Source organism: Fukomys damarensis, unplaced genomic scaffold (genome assembly GCF_012274545.1).
Source record: "Fukomys damarensis isolate Sample0158 unplaced genomic scaffold, DMR_v1.0_HiC HiC_scaffold_37, whole genome shotgun sequence".
Lineage (NCBI taxonomy): Eukaryota > Metazoa > Chordata > Mammalia > Rodentia > Bathyergidae > Fukomys > Fukomys damarensis.
Window position 1 is genome coordinate 7,044,576 of NW_022900949.1, and position 26,150 is coordinate 7,070,725.

A 26,150-nucleotide genomic window follows, 5' to 3' on the forward strand; every position below is an offset into this window, starting at 1 on the left:
GGAGGCCAGGAAGCCCGGTTTGCAGGTGCAGTAGTAGCTGCCCACGGTGTTGGTGCAGGTGGCGTAGGCCGGGCACGCGGTGGTGTCCAAGCAGTCGTTGTCGTCTGCATCGCGCAGAGGGAAAGAGCGGGGACCAGGTCAGAGGAGAGCGCGCAGCTGCTGGGGAGCAGCCAGGGGCGGAGGTGACCCTCAGGGCTCCAACCGCGTCCTCACAAGACACATTACGGCCCCCACTCCCGGCGCGTGCCACCGCGGTCTGCTTTGGAGATGGGGTTTGTGCGAGTGTAGTTAAGATGTAAGTTAAGGTGAAGTAGTGTGTGAATAGAGCAGGCCCTTAACTGGCCTAAGTGGGGTCCTCACGAGGAGAGAAGAGAAGCCAGGTGTGGTGGCTGAAATTCTGAAAAACGGAGGCGGGAGGATAGCCGCAAGTTTGCAGCTAACTTGGGCTACATGGTGGGTTCGAGGCCAGCCGAGATGCACAGTGAGATCTAAGATGTAAGTTAAGGTGAAGTAGTGTGTGAATAGAGCAGGCCCTTAACTGGCCTAAGTGGGGTCCTCACGAGGAGAGAAGAGAAGCCAGGTGTGGTGGCTGAAATTCTGAAAAACGGAGGCGGGAGGATAGCCGCAAGTTTGCAGCTAACTTGGGCTACATGGTGGGTTCGAGGCCAGCCGAGATGCACAGTGAGATCTGAGATCATGGGATTGACCTCAGTGGTTCCACCACCCGCCTTGCAAGCGCAAGGGCCTGAATTCGATCCTTAGTACCAAATAATAATAATAATAATAATAATAATGATGATGATGCAGGTAAGGAATGGTGAGATGCGTCCACAAGCCAAGGAACAGCAGGGACTGGCACAATATCAGAAGTTAAGGACAATGCAGGGAGCAGATTTTCACCCTACAGGCTTTAGAGAGAGAATGACTCTCCCAACTTCTTAACTCAGACTTCCAGCCTCTATAGCTGAAAGAAAAACTTTCTGTGGGCTTCATCAGCTCGGTGTGCGCTTACCCGTTACGGCAGCAACCTAGGATGCTTGATCAAGTACCACGAAGACACTAGAACCTTGCTACTCAAGACAGCAGACTCTCCTTGGGAACCTCCGAAGCCGAGCCAACACCGGGACTCACTTTGGACTTCTAATCTCAGAGCTGCCAGATAATCATTTTTGTTGTTTTAATCCGGCGGGAATATGATAGTTTGGTATCGTGGCCACAGGAATAAATGCAACTCCAAGTATACAGTTGTGGAAAGAAAAGGCTCAGAGAGGTTGAGTGACTTGCCCAAGGACGCACAGCTGGTAAGCAGCACAGTTAAACCCTTCAAAATCCAGAAATGCATGATGTTAACGACTGCTACAGGAAAGGAAGCAGGTCCCCCCGGGAAAGGAACAAATTTCCAAGCATTTTAATGCTATGTAAAAACTTCTGTAATTGGCTGGTTTTGAGTCTGTGATTCGGGCTATGAGATTCTGGAAGTCAAGGATCTGCATGTCTTTTTTGCTGCAGAGAACGGTGCCTGGCACACAGCAGGTGCTCGGTAAAAAATTGTGCAGTGAATGAAAGTCTGTGCCCTTACAAATTGTTTTGTTCTGGTTGGGGAACGGGAGGGAGAGAGGCATGAAAGAGGCAATAAAGAAGAAAAAAATATTTATAGAGTGGCCGGTGATGCCTCAAGGAGTGAAGGGGAGGATAGGAGTGTGGGGAGTGGAGGTTGGAGGTGTATGACTTTAAACAGAGAAGCCCGTATTGGATTCACTCTGAAGGTAGTGTATGAGCTAAAACCTGAGATATCTGACCAAGTAAGTGAGCGATGAAGCCATTTAAGGCAAAAGGAGGAGCAAGTGCAAAGGCCCTGGGGCACCGCCGTGCCTGGTTTTTCACAGCGTAACAGGGAAGCCAGGGGAGTGAGGACTGTGAGAACTGTGGAAGGAGGCGAGGCCAGGGAGGGCACACATCACACAGGATCTGCTAAACTGTCGTACGACTTTGATTTTCTTAGCAGAGAGATGGTAGCCATGGGAGAGTGGTGAGCAGAGGAGGAGCAGCACAGCTGCTGGTCAGAAGATAAACCATAGACAGACAGAAGCAAAATGACCAGGAAGGGGGCAAATTCTCTTGTGCAGATGAACAAGATTGGCAGGCACAACCCAGGGGCAAGCCGCAAGCGATGAGAGCTTCTGGACTGACTCTGGAAGCTACGCTAACAGAACCTGCTAAAGCCCGGGTGTGGGGAGGAGGCAACGATGATGCCAGCGCCCATGGGCCTGCACGAAAGCTCTTACAAAAGGGTGAAATACCCCGATGCTAGCAGGTGTCTCTGTGTTTGTGTCACACTGGTCTCAAGAGACAAGCTCTCACCTCCTGCCTTGTCCCTTCCCTGCATGGGGCCTCCGATTGTATCTCTCTTCTCATCCCAGCTTCCTCTTTCCTCTGCAGGGGCGACGTTATCTCTTCACAAACTTCTGCCATCTTACCGCTCGAGCTACCTTGGGTCTTTGAAGTCCCGGTTACTCCTTTTCTTTAGCTCAAATCTCCCTACCTCACCCCCTCCCAAAACCAGAACAACCCAGTTCTATGTGACTGGGCCCCTGCCAGTTTCTCCCGTTTGTCTCCTGACCTATCTCATCAGCATCAGTTGTGTAAACTCTTCCCGGCCTCAGGGCCTTTGCACACATGGCTCTGGCTGCTGGATATACCCTCTGCCCCCACTTGGTGTCGTTTCACTGGGACGACTTCAATCCATCCATCCTTGGGTGTCAATCAAAACAGTACTTCCTCAAGAATGTCTTCCGAACAGTCTCGGTAGACCCCCTTTAAAACAAAAGTGCTGTAAGAAAATTCTCGCATTCTTAAAAAAAACAGGACACAAATAGTTTTCAGAAGAAAAGTAAGTTGGGACATGATGTAGTATAGATGCAGTCATCTCTTACTACCCATATCCGTAACGTACTATGATTTTCCTTAAGGACCCCAAAGAGTGTACCCTTGTCATCCCAGCACTCTGAGAAATGTTTTTAAGAACCAAAGATATAGCTCAGTATGAAGGCCCTGGGTTCAATCCCAGCACAAAAACAGAAATCATTTCTCTGAGCATATCCTTGGGATGAGATTAACTAACATCGACCATGTGGAGGGACTAAAGCACACAGCCCCCTGCAACGTGGGTGGGCCTCGTCCAATCAGTTGCAAACAAAAACAGCAGATTTTTTTCCCCCTAAATGCAAAGAAATGCTTGCTGCATAATGGACTTTAGACTGGAACACTGGCTTTTTTCTTGCCTGCTGTCCTTTGGACTTGAACTACACCACTGTCTCTGCTGGTTCTAAGACTTTGGGCTTGGACTAAAGCTATATCACCAGCTCTCCAGAGCTGCCAGCTTGCAGTGTCAACCTGAAGGTCTTGGGATTTCTGAGCCTCTGTCAACCTGTGATTCTTTATAATAAATCCGGCATTGCACTTGTTCTGTTCCTCCGCAGCTCATACAAACAGCTGAGAATATGCCGTACTCCTCTGGACACAGCAGCTCCAGCAGCAGGACCAGACACACCATATACCCCGGTCTCATAGAGCTGGTGCCTCAGATAAGTGCAGCCCGGAGACAATGTCAAAAACAGGGAAGTCACTGAGAAGATAAGGAAGGAGCAGAAATTTAAGGAAGGTGAGCAAGGGTGTCACATGCACGTGTAAGGCAAAAGCACTCAAAGCCTTGGACACAGCCTGAGCAAAGGCCCTGGGGCAGGGCTACACCGGGAATGACAGAGAAACAAGGAGGCTTGAGTGAGACTAGAGCAGAGGGAGCGAGGGCGAGAGAGGGGGCAGGGGAGGTGGCAGAGGGGGAACCTGACTCAGGTGTTCATGGTCACCTTTGGCTACTGCTGGAAGGGTAAGAAGCTGGGAGGCCAGAGCAGAGACCGTCTCAGAAATCCATCTGAGACACACACGCCTTGAGCTAAACAACGTCAGAGAAAGGGACTTGGGGAGGGAGGGCAACTTTTACATACATAACAAGAGCTTCTGCTTCAGAGGCACCGTCAAAGCACTGGGTCCCTCCCATGCGTTCTCTCCAGTCCCTCTGCAAACGCTTCCAGGTAGGATCTGGATTTGCCTGGGTCTCTTCTGGTTTTCGCCCTGAACCCTCAGCATCCTGGGAAACTCCCAAGTCTCAGAAAATCCAGGAAGAGGGGCATCACGGTTCCACTTCTAGGGGTAGAAATGGTTGCCCCAGAGGGCTTGTGTGACCTGCCCGAGCCTCTGCCACACATCAGAAGAGGAAAAGAAGAGTGCATTCGGGTGGGCAGGTGCTGGGACGGATCCTGGGGACTCACAAGCTACCAGGGCTATTCAGCTGCAGCCCGGCCAATCAGAACTGGACAAACCCTATCTGTCCTCCCCGGAGAAGAAAGAGGTGGAGGAGGGAGAGGAGGACAAAGAGCAAAGAAAGGAGGGAAGAGGAGGAGGAAGAGGAGGGAGAAGGGAGGTAAAGAAGCAATAGGAGAAGCAAGGGAGAGGGGAGGAGGGGCAGGAAAGGAGGAGATGGAGAGCCGGGCGTGGTGGTGCACACCTGCAGTCCCAGCACTCGGGAGGCTGAGGCAGGAGGGTTGCTGCGAGTTCAAGACCAGCCTGGGCTACACAGTGAGTTCCAGGTCAGTCTCAACTACATAGTGAGACCCTGTCTCAACCCCCCCTCCAAAAAAAAAAAGAAAAGAAAGAAAGAAAGAAAGAAAAAAAGAGAGAGGAAAAGGAGGAGGGCAGGGGGACAGAAGACAAGAAGACGCAGGAAGCAGCTGATATGAAGTATTCGCCGTGTTCTGAGCATCGTTCTAAGTGCATCCCGGGTCTTCTGTCACGTTTCCCTTGGTCCTCTTATCCTCTCTTTCATGGAAACCGAGGGCCTGGGGATGTACTGAAACGCCTGCCTGAGTTCTCCATGACAATGAGCATCTCCGCGCGCGAGACGTGATGAGCCCGTTGTCACTCCAGAGCGCACCTCTTACCACCACAGTGTGGGGCTGACTCCTACAGGCAGAGACCATCACAGACCCTAAAGGACTGTGCTGTGCTTTAGGTCTAAAGTGGCCCCCAAAAGTCTCATGTCCACATGTGGGGGCCTGGCCCAGAGGGTCACTGGGGGTGTGACTTGGGAGGGCCCTTCTCATCCCTGGCTCCTCCCTCCTTTCTCTGCCTCTTGGCTGCCCACGTGGTGAGCAATGTCCTCTGCGGCCCATGGACTGAACCCATCGAAACTGTGAGCCAGAATCAACCTGTCTCTCGTTAAGTAGCAGGCGTCAGGTATTTTGTCCCAGCAACAGGAGAGCTGGCCAGCACAGGTAGTTATTTTATCAAGGATGACCTTTTGGGAAATATGTTGATATGATATTCTCTTTTTTTAATCACCAACCCGTTCTGCCAACTTATTTCATATTGCTCATGCAAAATGAAGGTGTTTTAGAGTGGACACGCAATGACAGTGTTATCATCTGAATCTCAGACGTCCCTCAAAGGCCCACATGTTGACCCGGGTCCCCAGCTTGGAGCTATTGGTAAAGGATGTGACCTTAGGAGGCAAAGCCTAGTGGGAGGTCATAGGTCACTGGGAGCATGAGGTCATAGGTCACTGGGGCGTGGCCTCAAAGGGAACTACGGAAACCAGCTCTTTCCCTCTTTGCCATTTTCTCTTTTGCTTTCCAGACCTGAGGTAAGTGACTTTGCTCCATGACTCTTCTACCATGACATGCCACCAGAGGTCTAATCATAGACTGAAACCTCTAAAACCGTGAGTCAAGACAAACCTTTCTTCTTCTAAATTTTTTTTTTTTTTTTTGTACTGGGGATCGAACTGGGGTCCTTGTGCTTGTGAGGCAGGCGGCAGAACCACTGAGCTAAATCCCTGGCTCTTTTTTTTTTTGGTAAAAACCTTTCTTCTTTATAAGCCAATTAGCTTGTGGTATTTGTTAACAGTAACAAAAATAGGTAACTAACACAGAGAGCAAAAGGGTAACATTCAGACTTAAATGACCATATTCGATTTTTTTCACTTTATATATTTTTATTAGTCTATGTTTGTGAAACATAATAAATACTGCTACCTAGAGTATATGGGGGACTCAAAAGTATCAGACCCCACCCAAAATGAAAGACTCCATCAAAACGGGCAAGTGAATAGTCACATCTCAGAAGAAGTAGAAACGACCAAGAGGTACACGAAAAAATGGTGAACGCCTCTGGCCACTGGAAATGTAAACCAGAACAACCCTTAGATTCCATCTTTCTCTAGAAAGAATAGCTATCATCAAGAAATCAAAAACCATATAGCGGCACAGTTTGTAACAGCTAAAACTTGGAAACGGCCCATCTGCCCATCAGTTGGAAACTGGATAAAGAAGATGTGGTTTTTCTATAAAATGGAATACTACTCAGCCATAAAGAATGAGAAACTAGATTCACTGTTAGGAAAATGGATACATGTTGAGGATAGACTCCTAAGTGAAATACATAAGTCACACATGTGTAAATACCGAATAGTTTCTCTGGTGTGAATAAACTGTAATAGTACATAAGGGGAAAAAAAAAGAAATCAAAAACCAGCAATGCTTGTGAGGCTGTGGGGGAAAGGGAACTTTCTTCCTCCATTACTGGTGGGACTCTGAGTGAGCACAACTACTGTGGAAATCAGGGGGGCGATTACTCAAATTGAATTATTGATTCCCACAAGATAATAGTCTTAAAAGCCAATGACTGTGAAAAGGCAAAAGATGTCCTCAGGTCCCTGTAAATAGTTCCAGAGTGAGGAGAGCAGGGCTGGAAAACAGAGCTTGCGTTCAGCTGTGGTCTAGAAAGAACTTTGGATGTAATATAGGGGAAGAAGAAGTTTCACGACACCCATGTGGAGAGGGACCGTGGCGATCTGTATTTCACACATGAGCGAAGTGAAGACCAGAGAGTCTGTGTAACTTGCCTGAGGTCACATGGGAATTTCAGAGCAGGAAGGAAAAAGAATGGACCTAGAATCAAGACATCTGCAATTAGGGTCAGGGATTTAGCTCAGTGGCACCTTGCCAGCCTCAGAAGTGCAAGGTCCTGAGTTCAATCTCTGGTAGAAGAAAGGAAGGAAGGGAAGAAACAAACAAAGGAAGTGGCCCTTTTTCTGCCTCTAACTCACGCCCAGAAAGTATCTGTCTAGGGCTCCATCTCCTGGAGCAGAAGAGCTCTCCTCCCCAAGAAACACCAATCGTACCGACTCTCTTCAGCAGACTTACCCGATGTAGTTGTGGTTTCCCAGCTGTGTACGCGACAACACACTGCAGAGGGGAAAGAAAGACATCATGAACCACCAAAAACCCTGCAAGATTACCCCTCATGTGGCCTCACAAAAACGGGTCTGATGGAGTTGGATGAGAGACACATGGTTTCGTGCACTTTTTTTTTTCATTAAGTTTATCCATACTTTGTAGGTATATAGCAGTTACATTCATCCCTGGGAACTTGTACCTTTACACGACGTACCTTGGTTCTTATTTTTTCCCCATTCCCCTGCCCTCCCTTCACCTCCTCCTCCGCCCTTCCCTATTTACAAGGACTTTTCTGGGGGGCGGGTACTGGGGATCGAACTCGGGTCCTTGAGCTTGCGAGGCAGGCAGCAGAACCACTGAGCTAAATCCCCGGCCCCTTACAGAAACTTTGTTTCCATTTTTTTTCCTTTCCTCGTATTTTTTCCTTTCCCTCTTTCCTTTCCCCTACCCTTCCCACTTCCCCTACCCCTGTAGACCTTCTCCCTAATTCACATTATCAATTGTACATTTTGATCCTTATTTACACTTTCGGTTTCTCACACCACAGAAACTATTCGGTATTTATACATGCGTCCTATTTATTTCACTTAAGAGTGTGGCCTCAAGGTTGCGCACTTTAGTTTTGTTCGGTTTTTGGAGTCACAAGGTGTGATCCAAATATATAAAATACATGCTGATTAAATGAACAAACTTCTGACTATAAAAGATTCACACCACGAATTCCTTCGAAATATCCCCCTCTTCCCTCCAGCAAACTTATCCCATCCTTCTTGCCTCCTTCTCAAGGGTTCCGGGAAGTTCTCTCTTGCCAGTGTCTTTGTAAGATGTGATTTTTAAAAGTACAGAATACAGCTAATGCTGCCGCCACCTGCTGTCCAAGGGACAGGGAGGTTTGTGAAACCACGCCGGTGTCCTCATCCCTCGGGCTCCCCGGATCTGGCACTGTGCGACTTCTGGCTCTTTCCCAAAGTCAAAATGACCGTGAGAGGGAAACGTTTTTGAATCAGCTGAGGACAAGGAGGCAGGCACAATGTTTCAAGTAACGACCCAAAAGAGAACGTCTGGATCTGCTTCAGATAGGGGCAAACAAACAAACAAACACACGACAACCAACCCAAAAAACAAGCAAACAAGCAAACAGGATAAGGGTGTTCAAAGTGGGCGGGAGTATTCTGAGGGAGATTCATGGCAGTGTGTCTTTTACTGTTAATAACAAATTTTTACGTATGCCTCGCAAGCGCAAGGACCCGAGTTCGAACCCTGGTACCCCCCCCAAAAAAAAGACAAATTAAAAAACTTTTATGTAGACCTTGCTCATTTTTATCATCTCTTTTACGTATTCGTGAGGATGTGGCCTATTCTTTGGACACGTGTACACACTGTGTAACGAAGAAAACGGAGCATTTATCATAACCTGCACTCCAAACATTTACCACTTTTGTTTTGTTTTGTTTTTCAAGAACATTTCAAATCCTCTCTTCTAGTGATCTTGAAATATGCGAAAAGAATCTGCCACTAGCGTGTGACTGCAGGGTTCCGCGTTTCGTCTTGAATTGACCTGTGCTGGTTCTGGTTGTGCTTAGAAAGCTCCCTGCACAGGTGAGTCACGTGCTTCCGCGGGACAGTAGCAGTGTCCTTTGACCTTCAGTGGTGGCACTCGCTGAAATACAGCATAATACAGCTCTCTCTGTCAGGTTGGCCTGGGAGTGACGGCTTCCCTCAGCTTCACTCGTGGAGGGGAGCAGTCTGGCTTTGTGCGATGTTCTGAACTGGCAGCTGCTTCCCTTCAAGATTTGGCGTATTTTGTCTCCTGCGGTCTGGGCCTGCAAGGTTTCTGCTGAGAAATCTGCTTGTAGTCTGACTGGGATCCCCTTCTATGTGACTTGACGCCTCTCTTGCTGCTTTTAGAATTCTGCCTTTCACTTCTGACGGTTTGACCACAGTCGGCCTCAGAGAAGTCTTTTTTGAACTGAACCAATTTGGGGCTCTTTGAGTGTCTCCCATCTGGATGTCCACGTGTCTTCCGAGGATTGGGATGTTTTCGACTGTTATTTCATTTCAATAATTTTTTTGTGCCTTCCCATCCCTTCTCTTTCCAGAACTCCTTCGATGCAAATATCTGTTTGCTTAAGTCCCATAACTCTCTTCATTTTAAAAGTTTGTCTTCTGAGGTACGACCAAGGGTAGAGCACTTGCCTGGAAAGCACAGAGGTCTGAGTTCAATCCCCAACGCCGCCCCCCACCAAAATCTAACGGAAGCTGTGCTGTTTCACTCAGCCTGACCCAAAACCGAAGCGCTCCACAAGGCCAACATCCCAGTGCCCATCTATAGGGCAGAGTCTCACGCCTTGGAGGTGATAGAAGAATTCTCTAACAGACCCCCAAAGCCATGCAAATAGACGAAATGCCCCAAATGGACTCAATATAATGATCTCAAGGGACCTCAGTGAGATGCGAGGGAACACAGCCGACTCAGTGGAACTAGGAAAACAATTCATGATCCGGATGAGGAACGGGACGGGAAGTCGGATGACATCAAAAAGAGCAAATCAGAAATCCCAGAAGTGAAGCAGAGTCCAATCGATGAAACGAGAAGACAACCGAGAACTGTCTTTGTCTTCATTTTTGGACTCCGTCATTTCCTCTTCAGCTACAAAAATAGTTCCATCGGGTTTTTTAAAGCAGGAAAATGAGTGAAACTAGAAACCATCATGTAGCCAGACTCAAAATTAAGTATTGTACTGTGTCTTTCTTCTTAGATGAGAAATATAAAAATACATAAATTAACAAGTAAATAACTAAAATAAAGAACAGAGAACAAGGGACCAGGGGGTGGACTTCTGAAGACAAGGGGAGGAAAGAACAGGAAGGGGACTGGATTCAAATTCATCGATATGTTAAATGCATGCACACAACCTCCCAAAATAAACACCATCATCATGTACTATTAGGGGGCACTGATAAAATATTTTTTAAAAAATACACACTGAGGGGCCGGGGATTTAGCTCAGTGGTTCGGTGGCCTGCCTTGCAAGCACAAAGACCCGAGTTCAATCCCTGGTACAAAAAATATATATACACTGAGGCCAGGCATGGTGGTGCACGCCTGTCATCCCAGCACTGGGGAGGCTGAGGCAGGAGGATCGCTGAGTTCCAGACCAGCCTGGGCTACACAGTGAGTTCCAGGTCAGTCTCAACTACCTAGTGAGACCCTGTCTCAAAAAAAAACAAAACAAACAAACAAAAAAATACACTTGAAGATGCATTTTTTAAAAAAAGATATTTCCCTTTGGCAGAGCAAAGTGGTTCTCTAGAAGAAAAATCAAAAATCTTACTTGTTTGTATAAGACACATATTGATATGCACATAAATTATATAGATGTACAGCCTACAGCCTCTATCTGTGAAATTAAAATTTCATGAGATGCTAGGGTTATTATTATTATTATTATCATTATTATGGTACCAGGGATCAAACTCAGGTCCTTGTGTTTTCGAGACAGGTGCTGGAACCACTGAGCTCAATCCCCGGCCCTAGGGTTACAAATTTTTAAAGATATTTAACAGCAATGCAGCCCTCACGCTTTTACGTCCTCTTCCTTATTATAATCACCTTCATCACCATCATCATCTTCTTGCTCACCATTGACATCATGGTCACCCCAAGTCTTTACTGATTAACTTCAGAGAGGACTAAAGGGAGCTCACGGCCGACTTCGGCACTGACACCCAAAAGTGACAACTCTGGATTCCTGCAGCTGAGGCTCACAAGCCACGCGGTCCTCCTAAAGAAGCTTTCCAGGCAACCGGCCTCGCAGGCCCAAACTCCCAACTTTCCATCCGTGTTCACCGTTTCCCCATTTCTGAGACCCTCGACCCAGCACTCAGGACTCAGGAGGAGAAGGGTGATTTGGCTCCCTATTCGACAGGGTTCAGTCCACGGTCAGCAGACACATCAACAGTCCCTGGGGGCACCCAGAAAAGTGCTTCACCGATTCCTCGGGCGGCTCCCTGGTCAGGCGAGTTGACAGTTGAGCTGACTCACCACACTAGTAACAAAAAAACAAATCTCTTGCTCATTCATTACCGCAGAGGCAACAGAGTACAGCGTCTAAAACATACAGGCCCCGCAATCAGAACGCCTGGGTTTAAAATTTTATCTTCACCAGGGACTGACCGTGTTGCACCGAGAAGCTATTTCATCTTTTTGAAAGTTCCTCAGTTTCCTCCTCTGTAAAACAGATCTACTGTACAAGGACAAAGGAAAGCCGCATTTGTTGTCTAGAAAAGTCTTCCCTCATTGGGTGAGGTCACTCACCCCGGCACTCTGGGAGGCTGAGGCAAGAAGATCTCACGTTCGAGCCTGGTTTACCTCAAGATAAAAGAATAAAACCCGGATGGGGAGAGAGCTCACTGTGAAGGCCGCAGGTTCAATCTCTAATAGCACCAGAAAAACAAACAAACTAACAACGACAGCAACAAACAGTTCTCCCATTTTAAATTTGAACCAGTGAAAAAACTTGCAAGACATATAAGGAAGACCAGCAATGTGGAAAATGAGCAAAAGCGAGACGGATGCCCCGGGGAAAGAGAAACAAGAAACCAGACAGGAAGGCTCCGTTTCACTGTTGAGATCTCAGCACAAATATTGGCCCCATCAGAGACATCTCCCCTGACTTCCTCCTGCAGCACAATCCCCGGGCGCTTTCTCTTTTAATTCGTTTTTATTTGATTAGTGCACGGTGATAATATTACATGACGATGGGGTTACGTTGGGAAGTTGATGCAACCATTAACATATCTTAATCAACTTTGATCTTATTACTCCTCTCTCCCTTTCCTCTGACCTCCTGCTTATTCCCTTCTTTCTCTCTCTCTCTCTCTCTCTCTCTCTTTCAGTTTATTGGATAGAAGAAAATGTGATATTTAACTTTCTTTTAGTTTATTCTCTTCACAGTACATATTTGCATGTGCTACATCACAATTACCTTCATCTTGGCGAACCGGTATGTGTATATATAGATATATGTACCTACTGCATCTTAATCATTTTTGTTTCCCCTTTCCTCCTTGCCCGGCCATCTGCTCCTACCCAGAGGTTTTCTGAGACACGGTCTCACTATGTCGTTGAGACTGACCTGGAACTCACCGTGTAGCCCAGGCTGGTCTCGAACCACAGCGATCCTCCTGCCTCAGCCTCCCGAGTGCTGGGATGACAGGCGTGCGCCACCAGGCCTGGCTGTCAACTATCTTTTATGTATGGCCCTTTACATTATTTACACTTTGAGTTTTTCATACAAAAGACACCACGTGATATTTGGCCTTCTGTGTCTGGTTTATTTCACTCAGCTCGATGGGCTCGACGTGTGTCCGTTTTCCTACAAACAACTCTAACGTTTATGGGTTCTAGTTGCCTTCGTGCAACGACTTCTTTCCCGGCCCTTATCACGACCTGAAGTTTTTCTGTGTTGTTCCCATTTGGGGCAGGTCTACAGTCAGGCTACCTGGCCCCACCTCCTGGTTCTGCTCAGCCTTGGGAAAGTCACCTCATCTCTTTGGACCCCTTTATAAGACGGAACTAATCGTGATCCAGTAACGTCTAGACTTTGTGGAGACCGAGTGTATTCAGCGGCGCGGAGCGAGTGGTTGCTGTAACTGTGGCTTCTCCGCTGTCCGCCCCACCCAGCCCTCTGCGCCCCGTGGGACACTGGACACAGCCCTGTCTGTCTGTCTGTTGACTGCTGGGTTCTCAGCGCCTAGGCCTGAGGAGGTCTCGGGAAACCCATCTCAGACCAAGAACCACTGAGAAAGCCGGCCCTGACGGTTGGGATTCTCTGAGTCCAGGGACTCCGTCCAAGGTCCCTTCATGAACGGGACCCTTCGCCCCCACGCCTCCCTGTCCCTCGGGCCCTGCTGCCCGCGTCCCTGCAGCAGCCTCCCCTCCCTCCCTCGGCTGGCTCCGCACTCACCCCAGAGGAGCAGCGGGCTGAAGATCCACATCTTGCTGTCGCTCTGGAGTTCGGAGGGGGAACCCTTTCTTTAAAATGTTTGCGTGTGGGAGGAGGGAAAGGGTGGAGCCAGAGTTGCTCAACGTGACCAGAGAGAACATCACAGCCCTTTCTGCTGAGCTGTGGCCACCAGAGAGGGTAACAACTCAGCAGAGCGGGGCTGTGGCAAACCCCTCATGTTTCCCTTCCAACTCGCTTATTTATACTTTTCTCTCTCCTCCCCTCCACCTCTCTCCTCTCCCTCCCTCGCTCTTTCCCTGCTGACATCTCTCTCCCATCTTTCATGCCCTTCTTTCACCGCACCCAATAAATAAACTTCAGCCTCCTGATGCCCTTGACGTGAACCCCCATATCGAGGGTCTTCGTAGCTTCCCCTATTGACAAAGAAACAGACATCCAATTATCATGCGCCCGGCCAATAAAACCGAATGTTATCATCACGTCAACCTTGCGAAACTGGGATTCCCCTTTCCACGCCCCGCACACACACAGGAAAGGAAATCGGCTCTCAGAGGAAATGTCACTTGCCCAAGCTCAGCTGGAGCCAACATCTGAGCTTTCCTCCGGCTGCGCACTCTCCCTGATCACTGCCTAGCAGACGCCCACCCCGGCCCTAGTGCCCAGCCTCACACGCACACACGCGCGCGCGCACACACACACACACGCCCCTCATCTCATCAATAAGGAGGTCTGGCAACGTATCACTTAGGGTCCCTCAGACACAGACTCCGGGAGGGGAACTCCAGTGAAGAGAATTTATCAGGCCACCCCAGGAAACGCCACCTGGAGAAGGGAGACTTAACACAGGGACGGGAAAGAGTGTGGAGTGCGTGTGTTACTGTTAGTAACGAAATGCCAGGTGGGCACGGTGGTGCACGCCTGTCACCCCGGCACTGTGGGAAGCTGAGGCAGGAGGATGGCAAACTAGTGATTTAGCAAGACTCTATTTCAAAAACACTAAACAAGGGCTGGAGGTATAGGTGGGTGAAAAGTCCCCGAGTCCAATGTCCAGTACCACAGAAATGATGGCGGCGATGATACACGGTGGATGTGAGATGCCAGGTTAGGTATATGGATGTGTTAGGGGTCGTGGGGGCGACCAGGTACCGACTGCATCCACTACAAGCTACAAAAGAGACGCGAAGACCAGAGCCGAGTTCTTGGGAAGAAAATGCCCAATGCGCATTCGTTTTTTCCTTTCTCCTTTTGCTCTGTGCAGGACAAAATACCTACCCTAACCTTACCATCACGAGAGAGAGAAAGAGAGAGAGAGAGAGAGAGAGAGAAAGAAGAAGAAGAAGAAGAAGAAGAAGGAGGAGGAGGAGGAGGAGGAGGAGGAGGAAGAGGAGGAGGGGGTGCAGAAACAAGTAACATTGCTTGCAAAAGCCCTCTGCGTTCACAGGAGCTGCTGTCGGGAGAGGGGACCCATCCCGTGTCCATGGCTCCGGGATTCTGTTTTCTAACACACAGAAGGACGCGTTCTGACCTGGTGGTTTCTCACCCTTGGTTTATTTTGATCTTTCATTCCTTAATTAGGATATGAAATTCATGTGTTCCCTTTTTATTATTTTTTTAGGATATGAAACCCATTTGTTCCCCCTTTTAGTATATTTTTTGGTACCAGGCATTGAACTCAGGACCTTGCACTTACTAGGCAGGCGGCGGCACCACTGAGCTAAACCCTCAGCCCCCTTTGATTATTTTATTTATTTATTTATTTATTTATTTATTTATTTATTTATTTATGGTACCGGGGATCGAACTTGGGTCCCTTGCGCTTGCGAGGCGGGCGGCAGAACCCTTTTATTATTTTTTAAATTGTCAAGCAATACTGTGTATGTTCGTGGCACACAGTGCTGGGTTTTTAAGTAATTAACATACCCACACTTCACAGGCCTATCTTTGTACTTTTGTGGTGAGGATGCGTAAAAGCTCCTGCCCTGGTAATTTTCAAGGAGATTCCTCTGGGTTATTGAGAAGGTGAAGGCTGTCAACGTCCAATAACCAGAGCCAGTACTGTCTGGGGAGCACACAGTCACGAACTGTAGTCACCACCATCGTACAGCAGATCACTGGGACTTACCCTCTTGCTTAGATGAAATTGTTTTTGTGGAACTAATTTAATTTTTAATCTTTGCGTTAGGACATGCTTGCTGTTCATCGTGGTTACACCCTGTGTGTGGAGTTGGCCACTTTCCCTCCCCGGCAGCTCCACTTCCTCCATCTCCACCCCCACCCCACCCCCCGTACTTGGGATTCGAACTCAGGACCTTGCACTTGTGAGGCAGGCGCCGCGCCATGGAGCCAAATCCCCAGCCGCTTCCTCCATCTCTTGGTCTCCTTCCCCTTTGAGAAAGATCTCTCTTCCTACTTCTGGTTATCTACCTTTCATTTGGTGTTAGGGGCCTGGCCAAGAAGTGAAAGGTTAAACTGTGACAGGACCTGCGGGGCAGAAGCTCACAAGCCCTGGGGTAATTGACGAAGCGTGCTGGGTCTGACCGCTGTCCCTTCCCCTGCCCTCACACACTGCTTAGCCTCGAGGCAGCTCCATGCCCACGCTGTTTTCTTCTGTTTCTCTTCTTCTTTTATTCTAGATAAAAAGCCAGTGAGCTCTGTGTTTGGAGGCCCCTCCCTGGAGCGCCCCTCACGACGGGCGCCCCCTGGAGGACGGCCACTCTGGGCTCCGCCATGTTTTGACAAGTCTCATCTCTGAGGAATCTCTTTGTCCACCATGCTGCCACAGTGGTGTAATGAGACAATTCTGCTTTTTATTTATACTCTAGCTTTCTCCTAAGTCTTGAGGCATTATGGCTTCCTCCCTGCTCTCTGAAACTCTCTTTTTCCCTACCCACTGTCATTCACAAAGGCAAAGCCAGCCACCGTGTTGTGAGAACCGTCAAGCAGTGCTAGGCAGAAAGAAATCCATGTGTCTCAGTTCATTTTGCATAGCTGTAACAAAATACCCGATGCGGAGTGCCTTAAAAGGAAAAAAGGTTAGTGTAGGTCCAAGTTCTGGAAATTCAAGAGCACACTGTAGCATCTGATCAGCCTTGGTGGCAACTGGCACCCAATAGTGGAAGAGATCACATAGTGAGACAGGAGGCAAGAATGGGGAAGGGCCCAGCTCACTTGGGGGGGAAAAACATCTCTTGAAGGAAGCCTCTTGGTCCCATGAGCTCTGCATTGTCCCTTCCAAGATGGCGGCCCATGACACAACTGCCTTCCACTGGGCCTCATCTCTTAAAAGCTCTGCACCACCCTGGAGAGATGAATCATCCCCTGCTGGACAAGATCGTATTAAAGTTATTATTGCCTTTTTGTTTGTTTGTTTGTTTTGTTGTACTGGGGCTTGAACCCAGGGCTTTCACGCTAAGCTACGTCTCCACACTGCTTTGTTTTTTATTGTGAGTCACTAAGTGGCTCAGGCTAGGCTCAGCCTTGCAATCCTTCTGCCTCAGCTTCAGTCCTGGAATTAGAGACGTGGTCGTTACTATTCCTCCGTGATAAATGTTCACAGCGACTCACAGAAGAAATATCGGCGCCCACAAAAACTTGAATGGGAGGAGTCAGAGAGGTAAGTTTATGATATGGGTGAAAAGGTTTTTGACTTTACCTTCAGGACGATAGAAAGGGGTTCAACAAAGGAGTCGTGGGCTCAGGTCGGTATCTCACACAACACAGGCCTCATGCAAGGTGAGTAATGGCAAGGATGAGGTCACGAACGGTCAGACAGGAAAGCAGGGAGGAATTTAGGAGGTGGAAACATCAGAGTTCAAGGGTCTGGATGGACAGTCCAAATACAGCAGAAAGACTGGAAGTTTGGAGGCTCAAATAAAGAATTGCAAAGTTTCCAGGTCAAGTGGGGAGTCCCCTCCTGGGGCTGGGGCTGGCATGAGATTTTGGAGGGCTGTATGCTGGCTGCTGTGACAAATTACCACAAACTGGGGCCTCGAAAAAGACACCCACAGTCCTAAGTGAGCTCTGTGGGGCTAAAGTCAAGGTCAGCAGGGCTGTGTTCTCTCTGGAAGCTTAAGGGGGGATCTATTCTTCTAGAAGTCACTTACATCCATCAGCTCACAAATCTTTCTTCCGTCTTCAGAGTCAGCAGGGAGACAACTCCCCCCTACCCTCTGTCTCACAAGGGCACTTGTGATGACACTGAGACACCCAGAAAATCCAGAGTGATGTCCCCATCTCAAGGCCCCTAACAGAATCCCACCTGCACGCCCATTGTTTCGGGGAAGGGAACCAATCGACAGGTTTGGGGGAATTCGGACACACACAATTTTTGCCAGCGAGGGGAGCACGTTAGCCCACCCTGGCTGCCCCAGGGAGGTCTTGGATCCAGACAAACACTGGAAGACAAGATTCCAGACATCTTTCAAACCCCAAAGAGGTTCCTAGGACTGTGGGGTCCAGACTGCAGAGATCCTAACAGGATGAGGTTGGGGACAGGAAGCAGAAGGATGTGGTGGAGGAAATGAACAATCCTAGCCAAGCATCTACACAAGCCTGACCCCTTTATAACTTTCCCAGCAAAGGGAGGAAGTGTGAGATATTTGAGGTTGAAGGAGTCAGCTTGAAGGGGCGCCAGAAATTTCACTCACTGCCCCATGAATAGCGGAGGGCTGTGGAACTTTGGGGGTCCTGGGGGAGGCTCTGGGGCAGCCCCGCCTGGTCTGAACATGTCCCTCCTACACTCTAACCCACCCCGTGCCTTCCTGCTGACTTCAGGATGACACCTGGCCTTGTTAACGTGGCCCTCAAGACCGGATCTAGTCTCACTCTGGTCTTCCTATTTTGATTTAGTCTCGCTATCCCCCATGAAATGTTAAGCACCCTGGACTAACTGGGGCCTCTTACACTGGACCCCATTTATGCCTTGAGCCATCCGCGCTCCCCTGGCCACCGTCTTAGCTGCGGTGAACGTGGCCTGTTAAGAAGAGCTCACAGCTTCCCCTTTGCCCAGGGAGCAGCCCTTACTTAGCCCAACAGCGGCAGAAACCCTGGGATCCAATTCACAGCCCATGACCAATGGCCACCGAGGTGCAGAGACCAGCTCCCCGCCCCCGGGGTAGAACCCTTCACACCCTAGAGCTCCACTTCCCGTTCATCTCCTCCCCACCCCACCCTGGCCTCCCTGAGTCCCTTCCTCAAAGACCCCCAGGACGAAGAACTCCCAATGCAGCTGCTGCTGCAAGTAGGCTCTTGATCCTGCATCTGAAAGGAGTGCTTACCCCAAGTCCTGTGCACCCTTCCATGCAAATACCACCGCCCGGGAACCTTCCTGAACCCCTCTTTCGGGATGAGGACTCTTCCCCGTCCCTCCGCCACCCCAGGACTCTTGTTATCCATGTTGATTGAATGCCTGTTTCCCCTAAAGACTGGGAGCTTCCTCGGGGTGTGGAAGGAAAAGTGCTTGCTGTTGTATCCTAGACCATGAGGAGATAAATGAGAAAGAGGATAAGTGGGCGAATTAATTAATCTAAATTCCATCGTCCTCCATACCCCACAGAGAGACCCGGCTTTGGAAGGCGTGGGAGGCGGACAGCAGCCGCACTGTGCCTGGCAGGAGGACTGGGGGTCCCGGGGGGAGCTGGCTACTGAGGGCCAGAGCTCTGGTTTCCTCAGAACTCACATATCGATAGCTCTCAGCGTGTTCAACCTTGACGGTCAACGGGATTGGCTCAAGAGCTGCCTCAGACAGCGGCGTGTAACTTGGAGCATCAGGGTCTGCTTTTGTGGAAGACAGTTTTTCCATGGACAAGAGAAGGTAATTTCTTTTTTTTATTCGTAGATTTCTGCTTTTCAAAATCATTATACTCCGCGGTGCTAGCATCACCACCTCAGATGATTATCACCTCTGATCATCAGGCGTGGGAGTCTCCTAAGCAGCATGCAGCCTAAGCTCCCTCACCTGCGTAGTTTCCTGCAGGGTTTGTGCTCCTGGGAATCCGATGGCACCAGCCATCGGACCGGAGGTGGAGCTCAGGAGGTAAAGCTAAGGATGGGAAGCAAACAGAAATACAGATGAAACTTACCTGCTTACTGGCAGGCCAGGGACCGGTTCATGGAGCAGGGTTTGGGGAGCCCTGGCCTAGGAGATTTGGAAAACACACTTTTGGGTGCAGCTGGGTGGTTCGGAGGAGTGGGTTCTTGGGGACTAAACCTGGTCTCTGGCCTCTTCCTGCCTGGCTCTCCTCCTGACTCTCTCCTTCGTGGGTGCCGTGAGTTAAGCAACTCTCCTCTACCACTCCCTTCCCACCGTGATGTCTCCACCTTGGAGCCAGCTGACCATGAGCTGAACCCTCTGACACCATGAGCCAGCATAAATCTCTTCTTTTTTTTTAAAGTTGAGTCAGGTATTTTGACCTAGCAATTGAAAGCTGACCAATACAGCTCCTGAGGCTTTTTTTTTTTTTTTTTTTTTTTGAGACAGGGTCTCACTACGTAGCTGAGACTGACCTGGAACTCACTATGGAGCCCAGGCTGGTCTCGAACTCACAGCGATCCTCCTGCCTCAGCCTCCCGAGTGCTGGGATCACAGGCGTGTGCCACCACGCCCAGCTCCTAAGGCTTTTTTGACAGCGAGAGTAATTTGCCGGGAGTCCCCAAGAGTACTCAGTTTCGGTGATTCACTAGGAAGACCCATCAGGTAGTCATAAAGCTCTGAGTTACTGCAGGTGTAGATGTATATAGAAGGATGTACAGCAAAAACCCACAACAGAAAAGGCGCACAGGCTGAAATCCAGAGGAAGCCTGGCAGGCATCTGAGAGTCCACTCCCAGAAGAGTCACACAGGGCATGGCGAATCCCTAACAGATACGAAATGTTGTCAACCCAGGAAGGTCATTAAAAACATGATGCAGCCTGGTGTGGTGGCGCACACCTGTGATCCCAGCACTCGGGAGGCTGAGGCAGGAGGATCGCTGTGAGTTCGAGACCAGCCTGGGCTACATAGTGAGTTCCGGGTCAGTCTGAACTACATAGTGAGATCCTGTCTAAAAAAAAAAACAAAACAAACAAACAAACAAACAAAAAATGATGCTCAAGGGGCCAGGGATTTAGCTCAGTGGTGCCATCACCTGCCTCACAATCAGAAGGACCTGAGTTCGATCCCTGGTGCCAAAAACAAACAAACAAACAAACAAAAAGCCCATGATGCTCAAGGCTTTTCTCCCCCAGAAGGAAAGCAGATACTCAGCCTCCGTCATGTGTTTTATACAAACCACAGTCTCGGTGAGTCCCTCTTATGAACCCTGGAAATGTGGTGCAGCCCATTCCCAAACGTAAACCCCACACACCATACAGAGCCAACCATGCGACTCTTCTGCACAGGTGGCGTCCGAAACAGAGGATACCTGGTCAGATGGCGACCAATCAGAATGGACCCTGGCTACAGGCCCAGGGGCCACCTGTGGTCCCAGGCAGTGGTCGCCATGGACTACGGGGTACCATGGGGTAAAGGTCGGGCTTGGAGTGGGCCTGGGATTAGGACGAGTTCTACCCAGAACCCCATATTTCAGCCATTCTCCTCCTGGGTGCTCACATATAAACATAAAATGACTGGTATACAAATATGTACAGAAACTTTAGTCACAATTGGAAAATAATTGAAAGAATTCAAGTGTCTACTGATGAGAGGAGGGAGAGAGAGAGAGAGAGAGAGAGAGAGAGAGAGAGATCAAGGAATTAACATTGCTGGGCCTTTCGAGTCCAAAATCCACAGGCTTGACACTCAGGTAAAATCTGATCTGCAGTCTTGGACCCAAAGACCCGGCACTCAGAAAGAAGCTTTCTGTTTCTACTTTACAATCTGGAGGCAGAGTAGCATCTTCTTCAGAAACCTCAGGCTTTGTTCCTAAGGCCTTCAACTGACCGCACGAGGCTCACCTGTCTCGTGAAGGGTCGCTTCAGGTGAAGTGAGTATAAATGCTCATCGTGTCTTAGAAATAACCTTAGCCAAGTGTGGGACTGTGCGCCCATAGTCTCGGCTACTTGAGACACCTGAGACAGGAGGATCACTTGAGCCCAGGAGTTCAAAACCAGCCTGGGAAACCTAGCAAGATTTAAATTAAAAAATAAATAAACACACGCTGAGCATGGTGGCGCACACTCGGGAGGCTGAGGCAGGAGGGTTGCTGTGAGTTCGAGACCAGCCTGGGCTCCATAGTGAGTTCCAGATCAATCTCAACTACATAGTGAGACCCTGTCTCAAAAAACAAAACAAACAAACAAACAAACAAAGCCGGTGCAATTCCCGCCTCCTAACTGCATCCAGACTGATAAGGATTCTCGAGAATCCTTCCCTGTTGCCGGTTAGTAGGTCTCAGCTGTGCTGTCTGGACTCTACGGGGCTGCTGTCCTGGGGCCGTGTGGCGAGGGGTTTTCTCTGTGCCTCACCAAGTGGGCACCTGCTCCCTGCAGCGCGGCCTCAGGTTTCTGCAGTGCAGACTGAGCTCTGCGCTGGTTCCCGGAATGGTTCCCCTGATCGTTCCATGTCAGAGGAACCCTGACCCCTGCTGCCTTCAGAAGCCTTCAGCAGGACGTGCAGAACAGGATGTGGAAATGCAGAAGGGGTAAAGAGGAAAAAAAAAAAACTAATAAATCATCATCTTTGCTCCTCAAAGACGGGGCCCCTGAGCCTGGGCAGACAGGATCCTGAGTTTGTGGGAAGTTGGTCTCAAAGAATCTATAGGAGAAAGAAAGTGGTCCTCTAAATGGAAGCCTCCAACAGGTCCTCCTGGGGAGAAAGACTCCAAAAGGAGCCTGTTTGGGTTGAGATACTAAAGTTGCCCCCAAAATCTCCTGCCCAGAGGTGGGGCTTTTAAAAATTGCTTAAATCACGGGAGCAGGGATTTCCTCAGTGGATTCAGGGTATTGATGAGCTCAGAAAAATGACTGTGTTTCTGAGGGCAGGAGAGTAAAAACAGAAGTGGTACATAATAGTTTCATACATTTATGGGTGCAGGGTGTGTGTTTGTGTGTGTGTGTGTGTGTGTGTGTGTGAGAGAGAGAGAGAGAGAGACAGACAGAGAGAGAGAGAGAGAGAGAGAGAGAGAGATCACATCTGGAACAGTAGCATTTTTTTGTCTCTTTAAACATTTACCATTTCAAGTTCCTCTCTCCTAGTTCTTTGCACAATATGTGTGCATGGCTGTAAGCTGTAGTCACCCCACTGTGCTGTACAACACTAGAATGTATTCCTTCTGTCTAACGCTGCTTTGATGCCCAGGAGCCAACTTCCCTCTACCCCTCTTCCCCCTCTACCCTTTCCAGCTTTTGACGATCACTATTCTACTCTCTGCCTCTATGAGGTTAAAGTTTTTAGTTTCTTCACGAGTGAGAACATGAGGTATTCGTCTTTTGCTTAGAGCATTCTGTTCTTAGCAGGGCCTGACCTCAGGAGAAGCTAGTTGGCCAAAACTAGTTAACCAGAGCCCAACCTCCTGTAGTTTTACTAGATCCTGAGTGATCTGGGGAAGAGAAATGCTCAATTCCTTTTACCTCTTGCCTCCTACACAATAGAAGGGAATACCCAGCTCCAGCCCGCGTGAGCCATTTTTTTTCCCCTTTGAAAAGAAGAGGGGGAAAAAAACCACACTGAGAGATGTTTGTGAAGTTCACAGACTCGGAGCAGACTCCTGAAAAGGCTGAGAAGTAACCATGGCACTGTGGGTGGCTGTTCCACCTCACCTCACCATCATGTATGATGTTGGAACACACACAGCACCTCTCATGGGGCGTGGGCTTCCTCCCAATATGGCAGCCTTGGAGAATCCAGGCATCTTCTATGGAGACTTGGGGCTGACAGCCGGGGAAGGAGAATGTTTCTAATCATCTCAAAGCCTAGGCTTGGGACTTTCCCCCATCGTGCTTGGAATCAAAACTTTCCCTGGGAGAGTGTCCTGCGTTCAGAGGAAGGGCACGGGGAAGGTGACAGACTCGTGGGGTATTGATCTCATAGCTGGATTAATCCATAAATGAGTTCATTGCTGAAAGCGGTGGTAGAGGTTGTGGCCTGACTAGAGGAAGTGGGTCACTGAGGGTGTAACCTGGGAAAATATAATCTTGTCCCTGACCTCTTCTTATCTTTCTGGCTCTCTTGTTCTAGTTCTGCTTTCTGGCTAATGTGGGGTAAGCAGCTCTCCTCCACCGTGTTTTTCTGCCGCGACTGTTCCGCCTTGGTGCCAGCTGATCATGGACGAAAACTCTGAAACTTTGAGCCAAAATAGACCTTTTCTCATCTCAGGGATGTTCATCCCAGCAACAGAAAGGTGACCAGGATAACCCATATTCCATCAGTGAAGCAAGTTGTAAAAACCGGCATGAATTCACATGAAGGGGAATAAGACTCTACCTTCTAAAAAGAGAAGTAGGGCAGAGGCAACCATCTTTTTAAAATCATAGATCCAGACTGAGAGATGCGCTGGAGATGAAAAGTTTAAAGAGCACACAATAAGAGAGAGAAACGGTGGCCATGCTGAGAATACGTGTATCCGAGTCGCTGTAATTGTTTAGCGAAGGAATTCCTTCTTTTTTTTTTTTCAGCTTTAATGAGTCTATTGGTACATTTTAGGGATACAGTACAGTTACATTCATTGTTGGGAGGAGCTACTTCTTGACAGGCACAGAGCTACAGTACATTTCCCAGCATTCTTTGCAGTTGGGCGTGGTCATGTGACTGAGACCCAGCCAATGGGAATGCAAGGAGAAGGAATGTATTCCATTTCCAAACCTAGCCAATCCCTATAACTGCATCACCTTCCAGAACTCCATTTCCTGTATCCAGCTACAGGTTCTAGCAGACAGTATCTGGGGAGGCTATAGGGAGTGACAGAGCCATTAGATGGGTGAAAGCGAGGTCTGTGGATGATTTCTGAAAGAAGTGCCCAGCAGCTACTGATCCAGGAACGCTCACACTGAACCACTGAGTGAGTGAGAACTGAGCTTCAATGATGTTAACTAACTTCAGTCATGTCTAATATACACAGAGCAACTTCAGGAAGAGGTCTAAAGTAGCATTTGCAAAAGACAGGAGTCCTGGAGCCTGAGGCAGGAGGATTGAAAGTTCAAGCCCAGCCTGGGCAACTTAGTGAGAACTTGTCTCAAAATAAAATAAAAAGGGGCGGATGTAGGGGAGGCCCTGGGTTCAATCCACAAGAGTGACGAGAGAGAGAGAGAGAGAGAGAGAGAGAGAGAGAGAGAGAGAGAGAGAGGGCAGCAACCCATAAATGTAAAGACTGCGCTCCAAATTTCGAAAGGCATCCTTGAAAACTGAACCCCGGCCACCTCATGCTGATTCCAAGTCACGCACTTTCACTCAAGTCCGAATCACCGTCGCCTCTCTGGCAAAGGTGCTCGGTGCTGCTAATCGCCAGGGAAATTGCAAATCAAACCCACGATGAGCCTCGCAGTTGCTTCCCACCCGTTGGGATGGGTGTAGAGGAAACAGGAACAGAGTGTTGGCAGAGTTGTGGAGAAACCGCAACCCTTGAGAGCGGCTGGTGGGGGTACAAAATAGTGCAGCCACTGTGGAAAACAGTATGAGGGGTCCTCCAAAAATTCAAAATAGAATGACTGTAAGATCCCGCAATTTCCCTCCTGGCTAGGCACCCAGAAGAGCTGAAATCAAGCACTCAATCAGGAATCGGTACACTGGAGTTCAAAGCAGCACCAGTACCCGTGGCAGGTGATTAAGTCCAGGACTCCCAGCAGCTGCAAAGGTCCCTGGATGTCTCCGCCCTTTTATCGTCCTGGTTCCTTTCCCATCACTAAGCCACAGTTAGTACCTGAGACCTGCAGCTTGGGGGAAGAGAGGTTCCTCCTGGCTCGGGGCTTTGGGCCATGGCTGGCTGTGGTGGGCTGGTTCAGAAGTCAGATGGCAGAAAGGAGTACGGTGGATGCGACCCGCTGTGCTTTGGATCCGAAATGTCCCCCAAGGCCTCAGGGACTCAGGCGGGGCTTGTGGAAGGGTCCCTGGATTGTTGGGGACACTGCAGCTGTCTTGCTGTTAGGGGGCGAGGCTTGATTAGAAGTGGGTCACTGGGGGCAGGACACGGACATGACCTTCCTCCCAGGGTCCCCTTTGAGCCTGCTTCCTGATCACCACGACATGAGGGGCTTCGCCCCACCGCGCCCAAAACATAACACCTATGCAGGAGTTCCGCATTGGCGTGGCACCTGTGCACCCCCTCCTGTAGGCAGTAAGGAACCCCTAGGAGGCTCGTACACCCAACTCAGCACAGCTTCGGTGCCCACAGCCGCTACACTGTACCGTCCAGAGGATGACAGAGAACAAAGCGTGGGCATTCGTTACAGATACATCTTGGGTATGCGGCTGATGGTCTCCGCCGGTGCAGAACCTGCAGTTCTGGAGGCCTGTCCGTATATATTTTGTCGATGAAAACAGTAGAATATAAAGCCACCACTGCTTTAACCTGTGCTTGGCTTCATTTTGCCCCGTGGTGCGGATCGCTAAGCGGACTCCGGCTGAAGCCACATCCGGGTTGAGCTCCTTCCTCTGCCTCTTCCTGCCCCCAAGGGGCCAGTGTGACCAGAGTAGAAAGGGAGGTGACAGTTACAAGAGGCTTTGAGGGACATCCTAAGGGGTGGGTCCCTGAGCTCTCGGGTGCAGCCTGTGCTTGTCTGCCTGGGTGGGCAGTGGCGATCCTGACGCCGACTTGAAATCAGCCAACATCCGCTAAAGAAACCAGCCCCTTTCGGTGGCTGCCCCGCTCCTGCAGCCTGGAGCTGACTCGTTGTGACTTCTCTGCCAGAGCGGATCTTTCTGAACAGCCTGGGGCCGCGAGCTGACGCTATATCCCTGAAATCCACTAGAGGGCAGCGC

General features: G+C 49.3%; 1 protein-coding gene across 1 annotated transcript in view; it reads right to left on the reverse strand.

Annotated features, from left to right (window-relative positions):
- The window catches only part of Adgre1 (adhesion G protein-coupled receptor E1), a 116,954-nt gene that overhangs the window by 89,899 nt on the left and 905 nt on the right, over positions 1–26,150 (reverse strand). Inside the window, exons 2-3 of the mRNA XM_033759845.1 lie at positions 7,260–7,301; positions 1–104 (exon numbers count right to left, since the gene is read on the reverse strand). The exon at positions 1–104 is cut by the window's left edge and continues 1 nt beyond it. Coding sequence (XP_033615736.1) covers positions 1–104; positions 7,260–7,301 — 146 coding nt within the window. The remainder of the gene's footprint in view (positions 105–7,259; positions 7,302–26,150) is intronic.